At 43.3% G+C, this 22,374-nt stretch overlaps 3 protein-coding genes across 6 annotated transcripts; 1 reads left to right on the forward strand and 2 right to left on the reverse strand.

Annotated features, from left to right (window-relative positions):
• Nucleotides 1-247: 247 nt before the first annotated feature.
• kif2c (kinesin family member 2C) lies at nucleotides 248-9,156 on the reverse strand. Of its 2 annotated transcripts, XM_060058503.1 has the most exons (22): nucleotides 8,911-9,156; nucleotides 8,716-8,813; nucleotides 8,378-8,482; nucleotides 8,040-8,085; nucleotides 7,633-7,677; nucleotides 5,914-6,009; nucleotides 5,437-5,562; nucleotides 5,090-5,184; nucleotides 4,896-4,991; nucleotides 4,752-4,806; nucleotides 4,461-4,623; nucleotides 4,154-4,244; nucleotides 3,976-4,039; nucleotides 3,550-3,641; nucleotides 3,307-3,449; nucleotides 2,655-2,868; nucleotides 2,102-2,212; nucleotides 1,745-1,812; nucleotides 1,550-1,628; nucleotides 1,374-1,454; nucleotides 1,186-1,267; nucleotides 248-663 (listed from the first exon to the last, which is right to left on the reverse strand). In XM_060058503.1, exons 1-22 carry the CDS (start codon nucleotides 9,092-9,094, stop codon nucleotides 605-607), a joined length of 2,193 nt encoding a protein of 730 aa, XP_059914486.1. In that variant the 5' UTR covers nucleotides 9,095-9,156; the 3' UTR covers nucleotides 248-604. The 2 variants fall into 2 exon arrangements, with proteins under 2 accessions (XP_059914486.1, XP_059914485.1); XM_060058502.1 differs by lacking the exon at nucleotides 7,633-7,677 and having other exon boundaries at nucleotides 8,911-9,088.
• A 402-nt stretch (nucleotides 9,157-9,558) lies between these two features.
• On the forward strand, nucleotides 9,559-13,777 carry selenot1a (selenoprotein T, 1a). Its single transcript, XM_060058504.1, has 6 exons — nucleotides 9,559-9,768; nucleotides 10,402-10,512; nucleotides 12,143-12,269; nucleotides 12,721-12,808; nucleotides 12,972-13,134; nucleotides 13,237-13,777. The coding sequence occupies exons 1-5, from the start codon at nucleotides 9,626-9,628 to the stop codon at nucleotides 13,094-13,096; spliced, it is 594 nt and encodes a 197-aa protein (XP_059914487.1). The 5' UTR covers nucleotides 9,559-9,625; the 3' UTR covers nucleotides 13,097-13,134; nucleotides 13,237-13,777.
• A 1,229-nt stretch (nucleotides 13,778-15,006) lies between these two features.
• LOC132462768 (glutamate-rich protein 6) lies at nucleotides 15,007-19,930 on the reverse strand. Of its 3 annotated transcripts, XM_060058500.1 has the most exons (10): nucleotides 18,084-19,930; nucleotides 17,749-17,835; nucleotides 17,577-17,666; nucleotides 17,250-17,422; nucleotides 17,051-17,127; nucleotides 16,742-16,923; nucleotides 16,362-16,444; nucleotides 16,046-16,204; nucleotides 15,618-15,846; nucleotides 15,007-15,391 (listed from the first exon to the last, which is right to left on the reverse strand). In XM_060058500.1, exons 2-10 carry the CDS (start codon nucleotides 17,818-17,820, stop codon nucleotides 15,122-15,124), a joined length of 1,335 nt encoding a protein of 444 aa, XP_059914483.1. In that variant the 5' UTR covers nucleotides 17,821-17,835; nucleotides 18,084-19,930; the 3' UTR covers nucleotides 15,007-15,121. The 3 variants fall into 3 exon arrangements, with proteins under 3 accessions (XP_059914483.1, XP_059914484.1, XP_059914481.1); XM_060058501.1 differs by lacking the exon at nucleotides 18,084-19,930 and having other exon boundaries at nucleotides 16,046-16,102; nucleotides 17,749-17,951; XM_060058498.1 differs by lacking the exon at nucleotides 18,084-19,930 and having other exon boundaries at nucleotides 17,749-17,947.
• Between the last annotated feature and the right edge of the window lie 2,444 nt (nucleotides 19,931-22,374).

Here is a 22,374-nt window from a genome sequence, read left to right on the forward strand (position 1 = left end):
GTCTTTGTCCATAGGGCGTCATGGGAAGGAAGTAAGGGGCCTGTAAAAATGTGGCGTTTGTACGCACGTCTTGAAAAGGAGTCCTGCAAAACGACTTTACTACAAAACACAGGTTCGTACAAGTATATTTGAATTTAGCTAAAGATACAAATGCTCCGATGCCTTCTGCTGGACTGTGCATAATCCACATGAGTTGTATCTGTCCACAAATAAACCCTAACTATCTAATCAACATTGCATAAGCACATCACAAGGGATTCATTTATTTTTTTTATTAATTTATTATGTCAGTGAGTCGGGTTTAGCATGTTATTGATTAAAGATACATGAAGACCGCCTGCTGGAAAGTATACATTTGTTATTAGACGCGAGATTATATTTCTTTATAGTCTTACTTTAGGGATAGAAATATGAACACTAACATTGCTTGTTTTCTATAAAACACAACCTCATATAGAGGAAGACCCTTAATTTTATTTCCCATTTGAAAAATACACAAAAATATTGATAAAAACAACATAAGTGTGAACACACAAAGACAGGAAAATACAAAAATATCCATAAAAACAACATTAGTGTGAAGACCTAATGACAAGCGGTTTCTTCAGCAACGAGCTGCCAGCCCCTCCAGTTTCACAGCGGCCTGCAGTGCCAGCACGGTGCCTGTAGAGGGCAACAGTGACATCCAGGGTCAGTCAGTCCTGACCTCCAGGGTAATGTCCCACAAGAGGCAATAGAATAAGCATGTCTAGTCCGTCGATTTCTGATCTTGTAGCGCTATGTTCAGGGCTAAAATTTCCAAAATCCAAATCCATTCCAAAGTTGATTTCTTTAATGCAAACAATTTCTTTAATCTAATTGTTGTGTACTGAACGTTTGACATCGTCAATTTGTAATGTTGTATTTATTGTGCGCAACTCTATAACCAACATGTTTCTCATTGGATGTAACCCAAGTGCACAATACTACGGTTTGGATATGAATGCTTCACTCCATTCCCTGCAGAAAAGGTTGCAAGTTATTTTACTACAGCATGAACCCAGGTGGGCTCTGTACGATCACAAAAAGTGATTGCATTTCATTTGAACATGTCTCGTTTAATGCACTGATTATAATGCTGACAAAGAAATACTAATAACGATTAATTAAACAAGACTTCAAGTGTATTCAAACATTTGTACAAACCATACAACTTTTTGACACAATCCACCAGAACGGGAAGACTAGCGTCATCGGTTTCTAGATCCTTGGCAACATCAATGACACTCTGCAAATAAACAACAATCAAAATATGTAAAATGCAAGACCATCACAATTGTTTAGGCATCATCTTTTTTTCTTTTTACAATAAAATACAAAAATATGATCATCACCTGAAGTTCCTCTTCAAACTCGTCCTTCAGCGCCATTGCCTCAGAGATGACCTCGTTCACACTGGAATCTGCAGAGGAGTTCTTTAGCGGAACATGGAGCAAACGTTCAGAACCCTGACCCATATATTGGCACACAGCTTCATGTCTCTTTAACGGAGGGAAGAACCGGGGCTGACCTCTTCTGCAGAGCTATTGACGGGCTCTTGCTGCTTGGCTGCCGCACACGCTTTGGAGGTTCCGTTGAGCTCCTTGACTCTGCCGCGGGAAGGGAAGACGCCGTTAACGGAAATATACGCGACACAACCAGACCATGCAAACAGACAATTCTGAACACACGGGTAATAGCTATAGTTTGCGTGCGTCTGTGTTACCTGTCTGCATAGCGTAGGGTGTTGAGGGTATAGTCACATGATGCCATGCTTGGAGAGACCATGGCAATCTGGAGAGAAACCCAATGTTAAAGTACAGAACAGATACGTTGACATTAAACACCTTGCACCAGTTTGTCGACGCCGGGGTATATTAGCAAATCCAAGGTTACATTTTCAGTTCACGTATTCATGCAATAAGACGCAAACTGTATTTTATTTATACAGTTTGTTTCACATCAGTGTCGATGTGAAACACTCTTTCACTGTTTATTAGTGCCATCAATAAGCAGCATAGAACAATAACCCTATGAAACTTCTGATTTGTGGTGATAAAATCTAGGACTGTTTAACATTTACCATGCAAGTCTTGGACTTTTCTCCGATGAAGGAATCTCTAAGGACCCTGGTCAGAGTGCTCATCCTGAAGGGGATGTGATCTTTGTTCTGTCCCAGGGACCGAATACATTCCTAGAAATACAGAAGGTAGGAAATTGATACACCAACTTCAAATGCAGGCAACAGAATACATGGGATGCGTGTATGTTTATACCATCTACTCTCAACTGAGGTTCTTTTTTTATGCGGGCATGACGGTGGGCATAAGCAATGTAATTTCCATTGTAACGGATTCAATAAAAACTTGAGTTTGACTTTTGATGTATGCACAGAAATATCCAAAATATATCAGTAAAAATATTCAAAAGAACCCAACATCTGTTCAGTGAATTTAGCATGCACATTACCTTCACAATACTCACTTAAGGCAAAGCAAGTTCGGCAAATTAAAGAAACTCATTAAAAACTTCCAGGACAATGAATCAGTAAACTGTTTGCACTTCATGCCCCCCCATAACCGTCCCCACGTTGCCGGCCTACGACGGGAAGCTGGCGAGCTGGGGCGCTGGCCCACCTTCAGTGCCAGCAGGCTGGTGTTGATCTCGGCCGTCTCGTTCAGCGTGCTGCGGTCGTTGCTGTTGACGTCCTGGCCACGCTCGTTGCCCGCCAGGTCCACCAGGGAGAACTTGCTGTAGAGGGTAGCGGCGCGGTCGTTGCGGCGCAGGGCGATCTGCAGGACGGCGTGGGAGCGGGACGAGTTGGCGTTGGCCGAGGTCTGCCCGGACGTCCTGGGGAGGGGGGGGGGGGGGGTCCCCGACGGAGGGAGGGAGATTTGAGAAGTGATAATCGATGGATGACGTTAAGACTATGGGGCGGAACAGTATTGAGCAGAACATGCGATTCTTCATGCAGACATTTTTGGTCCACAAATTGTGCGCCGAAAATGGTCCACAGTTTGGACCATTTTTTGAGTCATCAGTATCCAGAATTTTTGCTTCTTGCGGCGTCAGGTTGGCTCAAACTATTAAGACGAAAACTTCAATGTTTGCTCAGTGGAAGCAAATAATGGCAAGTCCTACAGAGGATGCAATAGCATATTTGCCTAATCACTCATTTTTTCTTGATATCATATTGAATATTCACAGAATCCACACGGATCTGCACCGAGAAACTGGTTGCGTTATTGTTATCGCAAGGTTCCAGGGCAAACAACCGCATGATCATACCTGCACGCACTGCCCAGCTCAATCAACTTGATGACGTCTTCCGCCTCGGAGACGAAGACCTCCTCCAGGCCCACCACCTGCATCTGCTGCCGTTCGTCCTCCAGCACGCGCAGCTTCGCCTTATCGTTCAGCAGGTCGAACACCTGAACAGCAAAAAACAAAAACCTTATCGTGATCCCCTGCCACAGAAGGCGCGGCGCCACAGCTCATCCCTTTGGTAGAGGCAATGCATAAAACCCTTACCTTGCTGTTGTAAATTTCAAAAAAGCTGACGTATGGGGAAAGATTGAGGTGGGAGTATTTTCTGTGGCTCAGCAGGGAGAACACATCCCGGGCTGAAAGGGACAAGCCAGAGGGACGACACGCCGTTAGTCACAGAGATGGTGACGGCCTTCGTCGAGGCAATCCGATGCACTGCAACTATGCTCACAGTGAAGCTCAAGATGTTTTTCCATTTTTTTGGCATCTGATCAACGGATTAACACTAAGCTGACTCCCAGACAATGATTGATTAACAGCAGGCTATTGCATCAGCCCATTTCCGGACGATTAGAAAACCAATATTGATGATGTCGATGTGACTAGACTAGATATTTTACAGCTTGGTATTTGGCATCTAATCAGATGCAATGATTTAAAAACAAGCATACAAATAGCTTTATGGCCTACCTGCAAAGTAGTAAATGCCGGTGCTGCTGTTCTGGTTTTTTCCACGAAAGTCCCCTCCCATGGTCTGACAGAAAATCGAGAGAGCAGGTTCATTTGCGGTGCTACGTCCAATGCCAATCCTTCCTCCACTCAGTATAAAATATACGGTAACCTATTGTGGTTCACGTTCAAGACTTACATGGGTCTTTCCACTTCCCGTCTGGCCATAGGCGAAACATGTGGCCATGCTTCCTTCAAAAGCAGCATACACAAGGGGTTTGGCTGTGAACCTGCAAGGGACAGACCAGTCGATAAAAAATATTCACAAAAAAGGGCAAAACCTGCATATATATTTTTCTCAATACCGGTAGTATGCCTTCGGACATACTTATTTGCCATTTTGGCTTTTTTCACTATAAAAGTTTAACATAATTGTTGAAATTATTTGCAACACTCAAGTCCCAAGTTATGAAACAAAAATTTGAAGAGCACAAGATCCTCATCACCTGTAGACCACCTCGTTGGTGGTGGTCTCGTCAAAGGAGTAGTCAAATTGGAACGCCTGGTTTTCCAAGTACTTGGTGAGGTCCACCTTCTGCTTTGGCTCGTGAACCAGCAGAGAGCCGTTCCCAGGTATGGAGATCACGTCTATGTCCTTCCTGGTCTCCTCTGGTGCAAAGAGTCAGAGGTTGTCAGCGGGTTTAACAAGCTCATCATACTGGGAAGGAATACAATCACGTTGACATGATCGCATAGACAAGGCGTATCATATTTCTCCCCCCCCCCCCCCATCATACCTAGTTTGTTGAGCGGTCGCTTGCGCACGCAGACACAAATCCTATGGGTTTCAACCTGTAATAATAGACCGAGTCAGTCAGTAGAGTACGATCGCCTGGCAGACTTATAATTCGGCTCATCTCCCGTTTCTAGGCCAAGCGTACCATGTCAGTCAATGACAGGGGCACACTTTCAAGAGTCTCCCTGAAATCCTGGACCATCTCGTAGAACTTCTGGTTGGGTCGTTTAAACTCTGCAAACTGGAGGTAAGCAGAGAGCGTTGTCGGTTACTATTTTCTTTTTCAGAAAAACGGTTTGGAGAGGCAAGAAAAATTATAAAAAATATATAAATAATTACCTTTCCTCTTTTTCCCTGTGTGGGTGGTTTGATGACAACAGACATCCTTTTACTGGCCTTGGCAGAGTCCAGTGCTGCCATGGTTTTCCTCCGCCCTGAGTCGTACGCATGATCAAAACTTTAGACATTTTTCAATGGTTGTATCGAAAGAAATAGAGCGCCGCGACCCGCATCAGTCATCACGGGGCACAGAAGTACATCTTCATTCTAACATAGCAAACATTCATCTATTATTTATTGGATACATTGGCTTTCATCTTTGTTTTGTGAGCGGTCGGCCGATGAACGGCAATCTTGTGTTCGCAAACACGGCTGCAGGTTGTGAGGGGCAGAATGAAGATGCTCACCGTCAGCCAACGATGCCTTGGGTCGGTTCTGTGGATCCCGGTTCTCACCGGCGGCGTCTTTGCTCCGAGGCAGAGCCGGGGACGGCTGCTTGAACTCGTTCTTCTTGTTCAGGTTAATCGCCGTCACTGAGGAAGGCAGAAGAGCGGCGTCATATTAAGGAAGGTCAACTATTAGACATAAACCAGCATGAAATCAACATGGTGTGATCGTGTCTTTCACAATAGTTGCTTGATAATCATGAATTGTAAATCATTGAGAACCATACATGTGCAATGCAAGGAATTGGACCAATGCAAGCGCAATGCTTTGAAATAACCTAATCTAATGAGCTAAATCAAACACACGATACTATAACAAAAGGGCATCTTAAAAGTAAAGAGACATTGCAACCCAGAAGAAGGCTGTACGAACGTGAGGATCATTCACCATCTTGCCGAAATATTCCCTCTTATAAGAATAGTATGAGGAGAACTTACACGAGGATTTGACCGATGCAAGGACCTCCAGACTCTGGGGTGGCGCACAGGCAGCAAACTGGTATAAATCGGAAGGCTTGATCGTCTTCCTAGCAACTAAAATGAAAAACATGGCTTGGTTCACTACGATTTTTTTAAACTGGTTTAAAAAACAAAAAGGAAAGATCAATGATGCAGTTCTCCGGTACGGGTTATCAGATTACCCCAGTGAACCAAGTTAGACACTGGTCAGAAAAAAAGCATTATGTGGGGGAGGCACCGACAGGAAGTGATTAGGGAAGATGGTGTCCGTCTTCAAGACTTCAACCAGAGCAAAAATAAGAGGAGAACCCCTCCCAAGATTAAATAGAATTATCCTCTCCTCAAACCTACTTTGGGCCAAATTAGCATGACAGTTAAGACGCGTGATAGGTGACCGCAATACGCATATTCATTCAGAATACGATTTACATCCAATTAGAGATATATATATTAAAGAATCGTAGTAGAACTTCTCATCTAGCCATAATTACTTGGACTAGAACACTGAAAGACGATAGTCAGCTAGTGTAATGTGTTTTTATTTTATAAATTATAACTATATTAATGGGCAGATATAATAGAGGAAAGTTCTATCGATTGCAGTGTTTCCCACAGACCAAGGACCAATGTGTGGTGCGCGGGGGGGGGGGGGGGGGGGGGGGGTGGCAGCGCGGCAGCGCGGCAGCGCGCACTGCGGCACAGGCGCAGCACGGCGACGCGACCGTCAGTGAGTGTGCATGTAACTCCGCGTTTACATGCGGACACATCTGATTCGCATAGATGTGGAAGAACAGCTCAATCGGAATAGAAAAGTATCATATATATATACGCCTCAATCGGTTCGGAATACAATTCTATGCGGAATAGAATAGGTGGTGAGGTGTAGTCCGCTACAAATACTTCCTATTAGTTTGGGGTTTAACTTGGAGCAGCTGCAGTAGTTCGCAATTGGTCCACTCCGTCTGTACTTTAATGCACACTGAACATTACCGCTGTCAAGGAAATTGAATCTATTGCCTGATTCACGTCTTTGATATTATCACTCCGTAGTAGTTAAAGTAGTCCGGTAACTTATCAACCCCAGTGTGTCCGGTTGCTAAGCGACGGGTGACATCGATGGGTTCATGTGTTAGCGTATCGTGGCTCTCGCTACACGTGTGTGTGTGTGTGTGTGTGTGTGTGTGTGTGTGTGTGTGTGTGTGTGTGTGTGTGTGTGTGTGTGTGTGTGTGTGTGTGTGTGTGTGTGTGTGTGTGTGTGTGTGTGTGTGTGTGTGTGTGTGTGTGTGTGTGTGAATGACAGGGAGAACGAGTGCTATGCAGAGATGAATGGACGGAACGATTTTTAGATTTCCAAATCGCGTTATTGAAAAAAAAAAAAAAAAAAGAATCAATTCGTGGCGCTCGATGTTGATTCTGTGGCGCCGCCACACAATGGTCTATGTATGGGAAACACTGGATTGTCCTGCTAGAATTGCATCTGGTTTCTCTCCACAGCATCATGCCAAGGTGTCATCATTGGTTAGTGAGGATATGATAGGACCCCAGAGTACTATCAGGGTAAACCCTGATTGTAGGAGGAATAAGCGTGATACCAGCCAAGATCTAATTGTGAAGAGCAGAACGATGATTGGGGAATGTGCAAAAAGGGCTTGAGTAGCAAGATTAGTTTGGGTAAACCAACAATGTACACCACCCAACCTTTCTCTTCTGCCTCCTCTCTCTTCGAGGCTGACGGAGTAGTGGCTTTAGTGGGGAAAGAAAACCATCAAGTAGGAGCTAACGAGCACATGCCAACTTTATTTTTCTTCTTTCATTAAACAGGACAGTGTACAGGGTGCTACATTTCAATGAGTCCCATTGAACCCACTAGTCAACACAATTCTGCATTAGAATGCCAACCAATATAACATCAAAACACAGGTATAGAGGTCAGATACCCAATAACGGCATTTGGTGCAGAGTTGGATATAAGCACACCAAGTACGGTGACAGACTTTTGGTTAAAATACAATAAGCAAATGTCAAAGTAATTGTGAATCTGTATTGTGTGCAAGCATCCCGTCCCAAGTAAATAAACAGGGACTTAAAAACGGCGCTGTACTTACAGGAGGAAGGGGCTGGGATCCTGGAGCGCAGCCGACCACCATAAGTCTAGAGAATAACCAATTCTAAAATTAGCTTTCGATAGACATTAATATACTTTTATTTGAAGGACATGAAAAAAACAATACGTATATTGTAAATGCATTCTTTACTCTCCCATATTCCAAACATAATTAGTTGAGTGCTGCATGCAGCGCTCAACTAAAGTTATTATTATTATATACATCAATATTATTTGACTTCATAATTACATATGCAATTTCATCATTGTATTAAGCTATTTTTATTTAATCACAATTAAACAGAGTCCTTATCAAGTACAGTAATAAATTATGTTAACCTTTTCTGGTACTGTAGTAGGGAGGACCCCGGTTTCGGCAGCAGCAGCAGCATTGATTTGTTCCTGCAGTTCTGGGTTGAGGGGGTGTAGTTCGTTCAAGCTAATCTACAGAGAAAAACAATTCATAATAGACATGACGTCCAAACTAACCCGTGTCCAGATCTCGACTCATTTAGTATTCAGTAAGCAGTAGATAAGTATACATTTATTTCCTGCAAATAAATCTAATAATTTAAGATGCCTCGCAGAATAACCCTTTCACGAAAATGTCAAGCTGGACAGAGTAGCTTTGCATGCTCATGCGTCACATAGCCCGACGGCGTCACCTGTCTACTTACCTCCTTTGAGAGTAATTTGTCGTCCTTTTCTTGCCACTCTACGATCACCGAGGACCTACATGGGTCATAGGCTTTCACGGTGGCTCCATGGATTCGTCCTGTTTGGCAAACATTGAAATATTAGGCCTATTCAATTATATTAGGACAATCATTGGAGTTAACGGATTTCCTGAGCAGCAGCAAACGTAAACGTACCGTTGCTCCGACTGATTTGTATGGTTACCCCAACAAGATATTTGGAAAGAAGCGAGTCCATTTCGACCACGTATGGATAAAAGATTTCGACAGAGTTCCCAAACACTGCTCGGTCTTTCAAATATAAATTCTGCACCGCCAATGGTTTAAATGTGTGGTAGTTCCGGTAGTGCGAGTCTTTCATTGGATGAATCCTTCTGCTCTTTGGTGTTTTTCACCGAGAATAGTGCAATATTTCTTCGTGTCGCCATCTACTGGAGGGACAAGTTACATTACTGAAACTGTCAACCAATACACAATGTTCAGAACTACGACGGAACGTCATATATAATAATTAGTCAGTCAGTACAAGTCTATTGTAGAAATAGACCCAGAAACAGCATCTAGAGGCACATTTAATCAGCTGTTGCATAAGTTAATAAGATGATTATGTTTTTGTTTTTTTAAAGGGAGTTGTATCTTTAAATAATTGTTCGTATATCATGATTGTGTACAATCGTTTTTGAATACCTTGAGAAAGATCAACTTAACCTTATAAGCAAGCCATACATCATGCACGTACTGCTGCTCCCAAACAGCGGGGGGCAGTATTTTGTGCTCCCCTTATACGTCTCAGCTGGAGCTCCAGCCTACGAGAGAGAGAGAGAGAGAGAGAGAGAGAGAGAGAGAGACAGAGCAAGATATTCAGGTCGGTGACCAAGCTCGCAAAGACAGAATGGCGAGTAGTAGGTGGCTTCGGTTTTCCCTCCTCTTCCTGGGGGTCTTTTCCCTGTACTGTGCAACGTCGGCTGATAACAGCGGCGTGAAAAAGATGAAGATGCAATTTGCTACTGGACCTCTTCTTAAATTTCAAATCTGGTAAGAAAGAAGGAAATAACGGAGGGGGGGGAACTAGCAGCTACGCTCAGAGCTGTGCTAAGTGGATCAGAGTGGTATAGGCCGGAAATTAACTGCTCTACACTATCTTAATTTTGACCACTTTAGAAGCTGCTAATCATTTATTATGTCTACTACACGTTTGCATCGCAAGTCTTTACATGTGGATACCCTATTCGTATATAACAGCATGTACCCTAACTCTGGTTTTAAAGAGAATCGTGTTGAAACATGGCCCCGTTTCCGCCGACTAGCACCAGATTAATGCAATGATTGACTTCTCCTTGCTGAACCCATTCAGACCAATGGCTGATCACCAGCGCTGCAGACCTCAGATCAACTCTGCGTCGACGTTAGACAATAGACAGAAAAACATAAGATATAAAATTAGTAGTAAAAAACTAAATATCCGAATTATGCTATTTCACCATTGTATACGGTTTATGCTAAATTGCTGCTAAATCATGTTCATCAACTATTTGTTGTGTGTTTCGGGGTGGGTGGTGCTGAAGAGTCAGAGAAGTCATCCTCCAAAGACATTGGAGACTGGAATTGACCCTGCCTTGGTCATCCTCCTGACAACTCGCTCACTAACCTGTGGTTCTGTTCCAACAGTATTTCCTGAGGGTATAAGCGGGTGTTTGAGGAGTACATGCAGGCCTTGAACCAGCGGTATCCGGACATCCGCATTGAGGGAGAGAACTACCTTCCAATGCCCCTCTATCGGTAAGAAAGACAGCCCATCAAGCACATATTAAGGTCTCAAAAATATCCTCCATCTCTGTGAATCAATCTCCTGTATACCTCTGATGCACTCCACACTAGAGGAAATGGGCTTTTCAATAAGTCCTGCACAAACTCTCGAACATGTTTTTGTCATTCAATTTTTTTTTAATTAGTTTACAGCACCAACAGCCATTCTACTAAGTTGTATGAGAAAAGTTGTATTTTAAACTAGGCGTGGGCCCATTAATGCAGCAGATGTGCCGGGCTCAGTCAGCATGTGTACGAGCTGTATGATCTTAGCTCTCGGGAAAAATATGTATCATGGGATTTAATACACAGGAAGACTAGGGGCAAAAATGTTTTTCCCCTGGTAAAAAGGGTAAAAAGGGAACGTCAAACATCTTTCTAGGCACTAAATGTTAAGTTGAACATATTGCATACACTGAGCTACTGCTCAGTGTATGCAGTAATATGTTGATACATGCACAACTTCATTACTTTTCCATTCCGATTTTTATTATGCACATAAATAATGGGGGCTGTTGTTTGGTCGGTTGCTTTTCTACTCCCAGGTGTTTTGAAGACTTGCGGGTCCTCATCAAATGAACTGCTAATAAACCCACCAGGGAATAGCTACAAGCCAACAGGACCCTTCAGGGTAACACCTGGGTGGAGAGTGTTCCCTGTACCCAGTCGCTGTTGTAAACAAACAGGTTTTTTAATCCAGTTTGGTATGATTTAACGTAAAGGAGCCCAGCCGCATACTCCAGAATACTGCAATTAGATTTGTCGGTTGGCGTAGGTTAATAAGTTACAGCCCCCTGTTTTCACTAATTAGCTTGTGGCCTTAATTTGAGGAAAACGTTAACGCAAACAAATGGGATATGAGCAACACCACATGCAATTTTTACAGGATTTCTAACTGGTCTCTCACTAACTAACACATTTGAAACCAAAGTGTGGCTGTTGCTGTTGACAACAACAGGGTGTAATGGTCATGGGAGAGGCAGTCGTTCTCATGAAGCCTGCCTCCTATTTTAAGAAATGCTCCAGTTTTCCTACTCGCTTTGGAGTTGACAATATTATACACTAATTGCCCCCTACATTTAGCTGTGGCAGTACCATCAGACATGTGTTGAAATGCTTTTAGTTGTGCTGTACATAATAATGACATAAGAAGCGGTGAAGGTAGTCCTACGACAACAATTGTCATACGTTACAAAATCTCCTTGTGTATATATATCCTTAAGAGTTACTGAGTTATGTCAGATCAGAGTTCTACAAACTGATCTGGCTTACATTGCTGCCACCCATTCGGTAACGTAATGATACAGCCACTGTGCCTTTCAACCCAACCTCATGATTTCAGCAATACTGAATTCAAGGTAGGTGCAAGTGAAAAATGTCTGGTTTACCAAAACAAACACTCGTCATTCTTCAACTTCAGGCTGTGAGAGAACTGAACTAATGTTTAACATCAGAGCTATACAAATGTTTGTCATTATTTAGTTTGGATGTTTAACGTGCACCGAGAAAGCTTAATTTGACTGATTAGGTGGAGGATATTTTCACTTAATTGTTTCCGTATTGCATACTAAATATGTTGTCCGTCTCATTGTATTCCCCTCAGACACATTGCTACATTCCTGTCCACATTTAAGCTGGTGGTGATTGGGCTTATTATAATCGGGAAAGACCCATTCGCTCTCTTGGGTATGCAAGCCCCTGGCGTGTGGACTTGGGGACAGGAGAATAAGGTAGGAATCAGGCTTACCTGGAGGTCTACTTGACTAGTGAACAATTACTCGCCGAACTCACTCCTCAACTTCGATTAAAAGTTTAAAGTTACTGTTACATCACTGTCTATGCTCATCTCAATGAGATCAGATGACGAGCAAAGTAGTTGAAATATTGGACTAACCTGATTTTTAATTTGCATACTCATTGTTTCCGCCTTTGCATGCACCTCCGATCCACCACCCAGGTTTATGGCGTTTGCTGCCAGTGTGCTTATAGTAAACATATTACATTATTTGCTGATCGTGTGTGTGCACACACAGGTCACGCACACACGTTAAATGCATCCTTGGTATAATGGAGTTGATTATGAAGCTATTTTGTACTGATGTCTGTTTTGGAAGGCCATTATCAGGGTCAATGGTAGCCTTGCAATCAATGGATCTGTAACTTTTTTGTCGTTTGTTTCAGATATATGCCTGCATGATGGTGTTTTTCTTCAGCAACATGATTGAAAACCAAATGATGTCGACAGGAGCCTTTGAAATCACGTTGAACGGTGAGCCTTTCTTTGACGGTACAGCATTTCTTTATCCATATTTATTTCGGGGTACAGTTTGGTCGAACAAGTGCATATCGACCAGCCAACCGGCAAGAACTTGACAGCCCTCATTATTTAGACGTTGGCGGCGTTTTGAAAGTCTGGCTTTGGATCCCCACAGACGTGCCGGTGTGGTCTAAGCTGGAGTCCGGCCAACTGCCCTCCATGCAGCAGCTGGTTCAGATCCTGGAGAACGAGATGAAGATGAACGTTCACATGGACACACTGTCGCCACACCGCTCCTAGCCACGCCCCGCAGCGGCCAGAGCCACGGACCCCTCCATGTGAGCACACACACACACACACGCACACACACACACACGGTTGTGCAGTTTAACTTGAATATGTGACATATTTGAACCAATGTCCAACATTTGCTCCCCCAGGTTTCGAGGTGGGTTTCTCGTCGGGCTGTGAAGCGTGGGTTTATGAAGGTCTGCGCTGAAGGCAGGAATACTGCAAGCACAGACTGGATGTCCCCCATCGCTCCTCACTACGCCCCCAAGAGACGCCTTGCCCCTGACGCCAGAGTGGTATCCGTGGCAACCACGCCACTAACCCTACCCAGTCCCCCCGTCATCATGTTGTACTATTAGTATTACTGCAGAGTTCATCTTAGGCGCTGTAAACCACCGATTAGGCGCCTATAGCATCCCATGAAAATCTGTGGTAGAGCAAGTTAATTTAACAAAAATTCTAACTGTCGAATGACTGATCCATGCGTCGTCATTTGTACCGCCTTTTTTTTAACTTGTAATTTAATTTTTTTCTAAATTAAGCTACGTTCTTACAGGAAATACATCTCCAATTCTAACTAATTATGACACAATTAACATTGGAAATTGTTTTCTTGTTTTGATCTGTGAATTCTGTTTTATATATTTGCATAACTCTTAAGATGTTGACAATAAAAGATATAGTAATTTATGATTGAGTTTCCTTCCTTGCATTATTTTTATTTTTTTCAAGTAACATATTTGAGACTGGCTCTAGTTGGCGGTGGGCATGTTCAACTTAAGGCCGATTTATGCTCAGTTACGTAAGCGTAAGCGCAAGCGCAAGAGGCCCTTGCGCGCCCTTGCGCACCCCTTGCGCGACTTCTCACGTCTTGCGTGCGTCGGGCGGTTTTTCTAGACTTGCGTCATTTTTTACGTAAGCTTTTACGCGAGCCGCGCAGCCTGCAAGGCTGTGATTGGTCTGCTTACTACTTCCTGTCTGGAGTATCACATTTCTCTGCCATAGTTCACTGAATGTGTAGAACATGACTGGGAGGCGGTTTATAAACAGCCGACGACGACGCCCACACACAAATACACCATATAGGCTTCACTTAGGTAGTCTTCGACCAATACCATGAAAATCTCCTTTTCATGGTTCAATTTGAGAAACGCTGCCGTAGGAGGAAGGAGGGTGGGTGGTTTGATAGAATGGAACCCGGCCGGCAGGCTCATATACCAAATCATTAACGTGAAGTGAAGTTAACTTTGCTGCCAACACATTATGTCGTTTTAAAATGTAGAGAGATATGCACATTTATACAACCCCAATGATCAACAACTTCATCACCCCTGTTCCTCTGTCTGTTGCCATCATTCACTGTGTATGGGGAGAACACGATCTGGCACATAAAAAACGACTCCCACAGACAAAGACGTCATTCTCGAGGTCGTCTTCAACGAAAAACTTCACTCCACATATTACTCCACCTACTGTTCTGGCGGTAAATTGCTTGGCAACACGCGCAACCTAAAGGGAGCATGAATTGCTTTGAGTAAATTTTGCGCAACAACGTAACACCAACGCTGAAGCATGCAGCCGCCTTTAGACATGCTGAATATGGATGTTGGCTCATTACGAATTACCTCACTTCATACTAACTGAGAGAACCGTCAATTCATCCTCTCCCAACGTCAGGTGCAGGCACAACTAATCTTGGACTGTCTGAGCAGTATCTTAAAAACCACTTGGTCCTAATAGGGTAATGGGTTAGGAAGGGGGGGATGAGTAAACACAATAAGGATGCTTATGCCCTGTAGAGCCATCTGCTGGATGTAATGTCAACTGTTGGTCTTAGGGCAAGCGGTTGAGCTCATTTGACAAGTCCCAAGGGGATTATCGGTGAGTCATGTCAAACAAAACGCACTGGATCCTTGGGGTTGCTTGTCAATTCTCCCCTAGGAGTAGTTTTTAATTATAAATATAATGTCAAAAATGTAGTTCAATGTTATTCAATATACTGAAAAGGAAATGTCAAATGAAATAGAACACACATCACAAGTAGCCCTGAAGGCACCTGTGGATGAAGGCCTTGTCGCTGGCCCCTATCCCCACAGTGGTACTGGCCTCCAGCAGCTTCCTGATGAGGCCCAAGTGATGGCGCATACCCAGTTGGGCTCTGAAAGGCTTGTGCCTGGAAAGCCTTCTCAAGCAATAACGGAGACCTTCCATGGCCAGAGACACTCCCATTCTCCCGGCCAGCAGGAACAGCTCCTCTGAGCGGATGGATGGATTGTGACATATGTTCATACAATCCACCTGACACTAGAAACATAAAGGGTGATGAATGTGAATGTAGCAACAACTGTTCAGAAAGGCTACCAACGACTGATAAAGGTTTAAAGGGCTGTACGTAGGATTCAAAGAGTTAAGTTAAGAGAGAGCAGAAATGCTCAAGATATAACTAAAAGCTAATATCTCTTAAATCTTTTCTAGAGCACCTTTAATGTTAATTGCAGTATACAATAAATAAGTTTTAAAAAGTAGATACCTGTACACAGCTGATGCCAACACTGAACCTTGCCTGTTGACCGGAGCACAAGAACGAGACAAATACTTGGTCTCTGCCAAGTACGCGAACCCCGATATTCTTGTTGAGTGACAGGAAGAGTGGCCGCAGAGGGGTGGGGCTACCAAGGCCAAGGCTACCCCAACTCCACCTTTGAACTCTGGCTCCTGATTGGTCCAAGCGCTGACCTCCGGATTGACCTAGGCTGAGCCTGGTGACACGTTGGGTAAAGACAAACACACACACACATACACACACACACACACGCACAAACACACACATACACACACAGAACACACACACACACACACACACACACACACACACACACACAGCTCTTATTACCCCTCTAGTTCGCTGTAGCCATAGATCATAAGATTGTAATAACTTTAAGGAAAACACCTGCATACCAGATGCTACCATTGCTGCTATAGCACGTTGCCCGGCCATCGGACTGGAACATAGCTCTGATTGGTTGCTCAGGGACATCGTTGTCGTCGTAAACAATGCAGACCCTGCCGTTTGCTTCAGTGACCACAACCACCAGGGCCACACAGCCAGAGGGGTAACTATTGTCATGGCTATAAGGATTGTTATGCCCTCAGAAAATGAAATTTATTTTATTCCCTTTTATCAACTGTATATTTAATTATCCTTGAATACACAAGGGCTACTAAAATATATAAATATGAAGGAAGTGTGTATACCTCCCTTGCAAAAGGATACAGGACTTGCAAGGATCCATCTGGGAACACAGTGAGACATTTCATTCCACTGGAGTAATTTCTTTGTTGAAATCCAGCAGCAGGCTGTATATGTAAATAAGAGAAGAGAAACAATTGTTAGCTGTACATTAGGCAACCCTAAATCTTCGGAAAGTGCTTGACAAATAAGAGCATAGTTCCACCTCCGACCACAGTGTAGCGCTGTATTCTCCTTGGACATATACAATGCTAATTGCTCACATCATCTCTTATTTATTTGTCTACTCAACAGAGTCGAGTGGAATTGTTTATGGTTTAATACCAATAAGGTCAGAATAACTTCTAGGGCCATCTTCCTTATAAACCTGACCGAAAATCAGCAGATTTGTTCAAAGGACATACCTGATGAGGATGCAAACCAAACTTCCCTTGGTCGTGTTCACAACGATACATCTCCACCTCTGTCTCTGGTGTCTCTGCTTTTGAAAGTATCTCTGTGTGTGACTCAGGGGAGACGGTCCAGCCCGCATTAACCGCACACATGGTGGAGTGTCGGTACCGGATTGCATTTGAGGCCGTGTTATCTAGCGGCATGAGAAATAATTAACAGTCAAACCCGAATCACACACACACAGACACACGTGCAAGCTACTCAGGGTGGAGAAGACACGCTTTGAAGCAATGGCTTAAGTTGTTATGTTGTTGACTTACAAGGCTCTGTAGTGGCTCTGGGTGAATCGCCAGATGCATGATGGCAAGCTTGCTGTGCTTCCTGTGCTTCCGCTTTGCTAATAAGAGATTCAGCATCAATTAAATCATTCAAAGTGTTATCTATTAGGCATAACTTATTTTTTTTAAATATGCAATAATATTATACAAATGTATAAAAGGTCTTTGAGTGTACACATGCCTGCCCTTTTCTAGACTGGCCTCTTTATAAGAAAGCTTCTCCCCCCGCATTATTGGCTGTTTGTGGGGTGTAGCATGGCTCTCAGGGTCAGACATCGTCCAATCCAGTGACCTCTGATCAAGAAGCCACTCCCAAAGCAGCTGGAACTGAGAACAGCAGAACTGTCCCGATCTCTGTGGGACGGGGAGACAACCCAAACACAGAATCATTTAATTTGAAAGGAAAGCAAAATGCAAGGTGATGCAACAAAAGTAAGCCGGGGCAGCATTATTCTTGTGAACTTTTGCCCGGTTGTCGATAACGTTAATATTTCATTAATCGCCCCACCTCTGGTTTGTCCAACCATGTCAGATCCAAGTTAGGCCGGGTTCCCTCCCCACAGTACTCACAGAGTACCGGGTAACAGTCTGTCAGAGCCTCCAAAAACACAATGATGATCCACTTCGGTTATAAAGAACACACAGAATGTATAAGGGCAGGGGGGCTATGATGCCAGTACCTCTTGAAGTATGGTCTCTGAATCTTTCATTGGGTGGTTTGACTCGCGATTGTATCTCAGAAATCCTGCCATTCCGGCAAAAGGTCACTTGAGGACAGCAAAGAACATAGTGAAAGACAGAAGGGCAACATTTAATTCCTACACATAGTGTCACACACACACACACCGTCACGCACGCGCACATGCACGCGCTCGCACACACACACACACACACACACACACACACACACACACACACACACACACACACACACACACACATGCACGTTTAAGTAACCATAATAATTAAGTGTAGCATAAATCAGCAATGTTATGTATAAATTAAAATCACCTACAATTCTCTGTTGCTAGCTAGCCAATCCACCGTAACCATTTGGCAGTCAGTTTAACACAATCTTCTGTTGTTGTGTGTGTAACCCGGGCGATCAGATGCTGGCCTACTGTCAACATGCCAGACTCACCCATTGTTTATTTGACGGCTGATAACAGCCAAAAAAGACATGGAAAGTACATGACAGACTAGCTGGGATTTCAACACGTGCCCTTTTTATCTTTATTTTGGAGCGCACAGCACATAACGATGTATAAAACGACCAGGGGTCTCACCTATCTGGAGGTGGTGTTTGGGCCCCTCAACCGCGACGTGAGAGCACCTGAATGTTTACAAGTAACCATCGCATTTGATTGGTCGTTGTGTAGCGGCGTCCCAAGGGTCGTAGTTAGTGAATAAGTACATTATCGAGATGTACTACAAGGTATGATATAGTGTCTATAATCCATAACAACCACAATTGGTTAAAATGGCTCTATTGTTAAATTAATTTCAGTCAGGGTTTGACGAGTTCAGACGATTGTAGGTTTAACTGAGTAGGCTACGCTATTCGTATTACTTGGCACTTCCAAAAACAGAAGGTTTGATTTGACTAAAAACATATAGGCCTAGTCCTACATGTAAACATATTTAATCGACACTTAATATTGGTTGCAGTGAGTGAGTATAGCATTTGTGCAGTAAGTAGGCCTACATGTTATACATGTTTGCAAGTTATTATAGGCCACTGATTTTACTGTTATATTTGCCTCTGCGAGTAAGCAAGCGTTTAAATGTATTCACTTCAAAAACTTAAATGTCCACCTGACCGATATGTTTTGATCAAGATCTCTGTTGCATTGTGCTGGATGACCGAAACAAGTTCCAGGATGAATCGGCCTATTTCCGATTAACTTTTTCTTGTTTTCACTTGGTTCCACAAGAGGGCAGCATCTCACCAAGTATAATACAGAAAGCTGTCTAGCGTCCTCTTTGTTTCTGCAGCTGTGGTGAGGGAGTTCCATTAATTTGCAGTTTCAGCATAGAGCATAATCAGTAGCGATTAAAACGATAACTTCTATTAAGTATCCAGAAGATGTTTTGAAGTTGTATTATTTTGAAAATATAATTTTGTATGCAATGTTTCAAAGTAAACACACGCGCATACACACACGCACGCACGCAAACGCACACACACACACACACACACACACACACACACACACACACACACACACACACACACACACACACACACACACATTAGACCAAGTTTGGCGAAATGTCATGATATGAGAAGTATGTTTGGAGAATGTGGTCATTAGTGAGTTAGGACCGCCAAATAAATAAACAATTATTCAACTATTATTCATAAGAATACACATGTGATATTCAAATTGGGGAAAAAATATTTAGTCTATTTATTTTTCTCTTTTGTTTGAATATTGGACTATTGCCTTGTGCCTTTGCACCACTCACTGCAGCCAGCTGCAGTTTGAGATAGACAGATCACTATTATTATCCAGCGAAGCTCTCTTACCCAGGGCAGAATGTGAGGCTGGTGAGTGCTAGGAGTCTGAAAGTAACCACTGAACATCAAATATCGAAAAAAATCCATCAGTGACAATGTTAAAATCCATAAAATCGTTTTATTAATTCAGTTACCTTTGTGTCTGTGTCCTTCCGTGGCACCTTTTGCTCTAAATGTCATGATATAGCAAGAGGCTACAACTGCAGATTCTTCCTATATTCTCATTGGTTTATAAAAGCTTGGTTGTTGTTTTTGAGTCTCTTGACAGTTAAGCATTTAATGTTAATTTAGGCATTCAACGCTTATCCCCTTACCTTGGGTCATCTGTCATCGCTATAAAGCATGGTAGCCTGACATCGCTATAAAGCATGGTAGCCTGACATCGGCACACAAATTCAAAAATGTGCATATGCTCGAACAACCATTGATTTATTCACGGAACGTTTTTTAAAGTTGACGGCCAACTTTATGCCAGATATTCCATAAGCCCACATAAGTGTTTGCTGTGCTTTATGCTATCATTTACTTTGCTATGCTTTACCTTTATTGGATGCCTTTCATATTCAGATAAGTCATTCAAATGGGATTTCAGGTATCAAATATAGCCATTCCTAATTCATGTTTAGACCCACTAGCATTCTCCCTTCAATGAAGCAAATTACAGATGGGGCAGTGGTGGAGACAATAGGATGTTAACCAACAGCTGGTCAGACACACACATTGACGCACACCCGGACACTCACACAATCACACACATACACAAATACAGAAAGTACCAAAAAAAATTACAAACACAGTACTCTCTCTCAATCACACACACACACACACACACACACACACACACACACACACACACACACACACACACACACACACACACACACACACACACACACACACACACACACACACACACACACACACACTAAATGTAGACCCAAAAACTCACAAAGGAAATATATACCAGCACATCCACAATGTTGGTATGTTTACACCCCTTATTTAGGCGGTTGCTCTGCGTTTCCCTTCTAATCTCCCGGTGCCTCTGATCTCTGGTATTTCCAACATTCCAGCCATCTGTTGGTCTCTCATTTGACTGGCAAAGCCCGGGCCTAACACTGGCTAAATAGACAGCAAGCAGCCACAGCCTTTTGTGGTGCTCTCTGCCTAAATCCTAGCTCAAAAGAGAGCGGTGGGGACAGGATACACGCAGGCACGGAGACTATGATGCTGGCCGTGTGCGCATTTAACTAATGTACATGATTTTTCAGTAAAAAATGACAGACTTGAAAAAATGTAAAGGAAAGGAAATAAAAACAAAAGTTGCGCAATGCAGCTCGTCACTATAAAGGCCACAAGGTAGAAAGAACCAAAACATTTATGGCGTCAGTGGAAGGGTTTTCATTTTCTTGTGACCTTCTTCAGCTCTTAGATCTCAAACATGCCCAAACCACAACAACTCCCCCTTCGCTCCAGACGAGACGCTTTCACCTGAAAGCATCAACACAGTGTGGCGGTGAAGGAAGCAGAATGCGAGAAGGTCACACCATACACTTCATAATGCTTTCCCTTTCCAACCCACACAACCACACAAAATGATTAGGGCTGAAATTGTCACATTGCTCACACATTGACGTGGACTATGCTGAAAAAAAAGAGATAGAGGACAGGATGACTAAACAGATGATGTGGAATCATTTGAATGCATCACACATTTGTGTCCGTCAAAGTTTATTCCAAAGATCGAATATGCAAGAGTCCTCTTCCAGTTCTGTATTTTAAGCAATACCTTGAACTTGAGTTAGCATGCATCATATCCTCAGAATATTTCAATGGTTATCAATATTATTTTCAGATAAGGACATTTACACAAAGAGGACCGCCTGATAGAAGTCATGTGATAATCAACGTGACAGCGACTGACAAGTGGGTATACTGTAGTGTACAGTGACAGACATGCATGGGCGGATCCCACTGGAGTTAAGCCCGCAACATAGTTGCTGTTTACAGCCTTTAGCAAACACTGCAGAAGATAAGAGATCTTGGGTTGGTTTCTGTGTGTGTGTGTGTGTGTGTGTGTGTGTGTGTGTGTGTGTGTGTGTTGTGTGTGTGTGTGTGTGTGTGTGTGTGTGTGTGTGTGTGTGTGTGTGTGTGTGTGTGTGTGTGTGTGTGTGTGTGTGTGTGTGTGTGTGTGTTTGTGTGGTAGGGTGTGTATTTTTGGGCAGATTTGAACGCAGAACCATAGTAGTTTGACACAAGAAATAATAGAGAGGCAGAGGGAAGACATCCTGGCAAGCAGAACTAGCTATTAGTGAGACATATGAAGAGAAGAGAGAGAGAGAGAGAGATGAGAGAGAGAGGAGAGAGAGAGAGAGAGAGAGAGAGAGAGAGAGAGAGAGAGAGAGGAGGAGAGAGAGAGAGAGAGAGAGAGAGAGAGAGAGAGGAGAGAGAGAGAGAGAGAGGAGAGAGAGAGAAGGAGAGAGAGAGAGAGAGAGACGGGGGGGGGGAAGGAAGGAGGCATAAAGGTTTTTTTTCCGCATTCAGATCAAGATAACAACGGATGCATGGGAATGGATTAGTGTTTACACACACACAAACACACATGCACGCACTTCCAAATGCAATTACCTCACAAGTGCTCACAAACTGCCCTCAGCTGCTTAACCGTATCACTTTCCCTGCTCTCGACTCTCTCTCTCTCTCCTCTCTCTCTCTCTCTCTCTCTCTCTCCTCTCTCTCTCTCTCTCTCTCTCTCTCTCCTCTCTCTCTCTCTCTTCCTCCCTTG

This window comes from Gadus macrocephalus, chromosome 8 (assembly GCF_031168955.1).
Source record: "Gadus macrocephalus chromosome 8, ASM3116895v1".
NCBI lineage: Eukaryota > Metazoa > Chordata > Actinopteri > Gadiformes > Gadidae > Gadus > Gadus macrocephalus.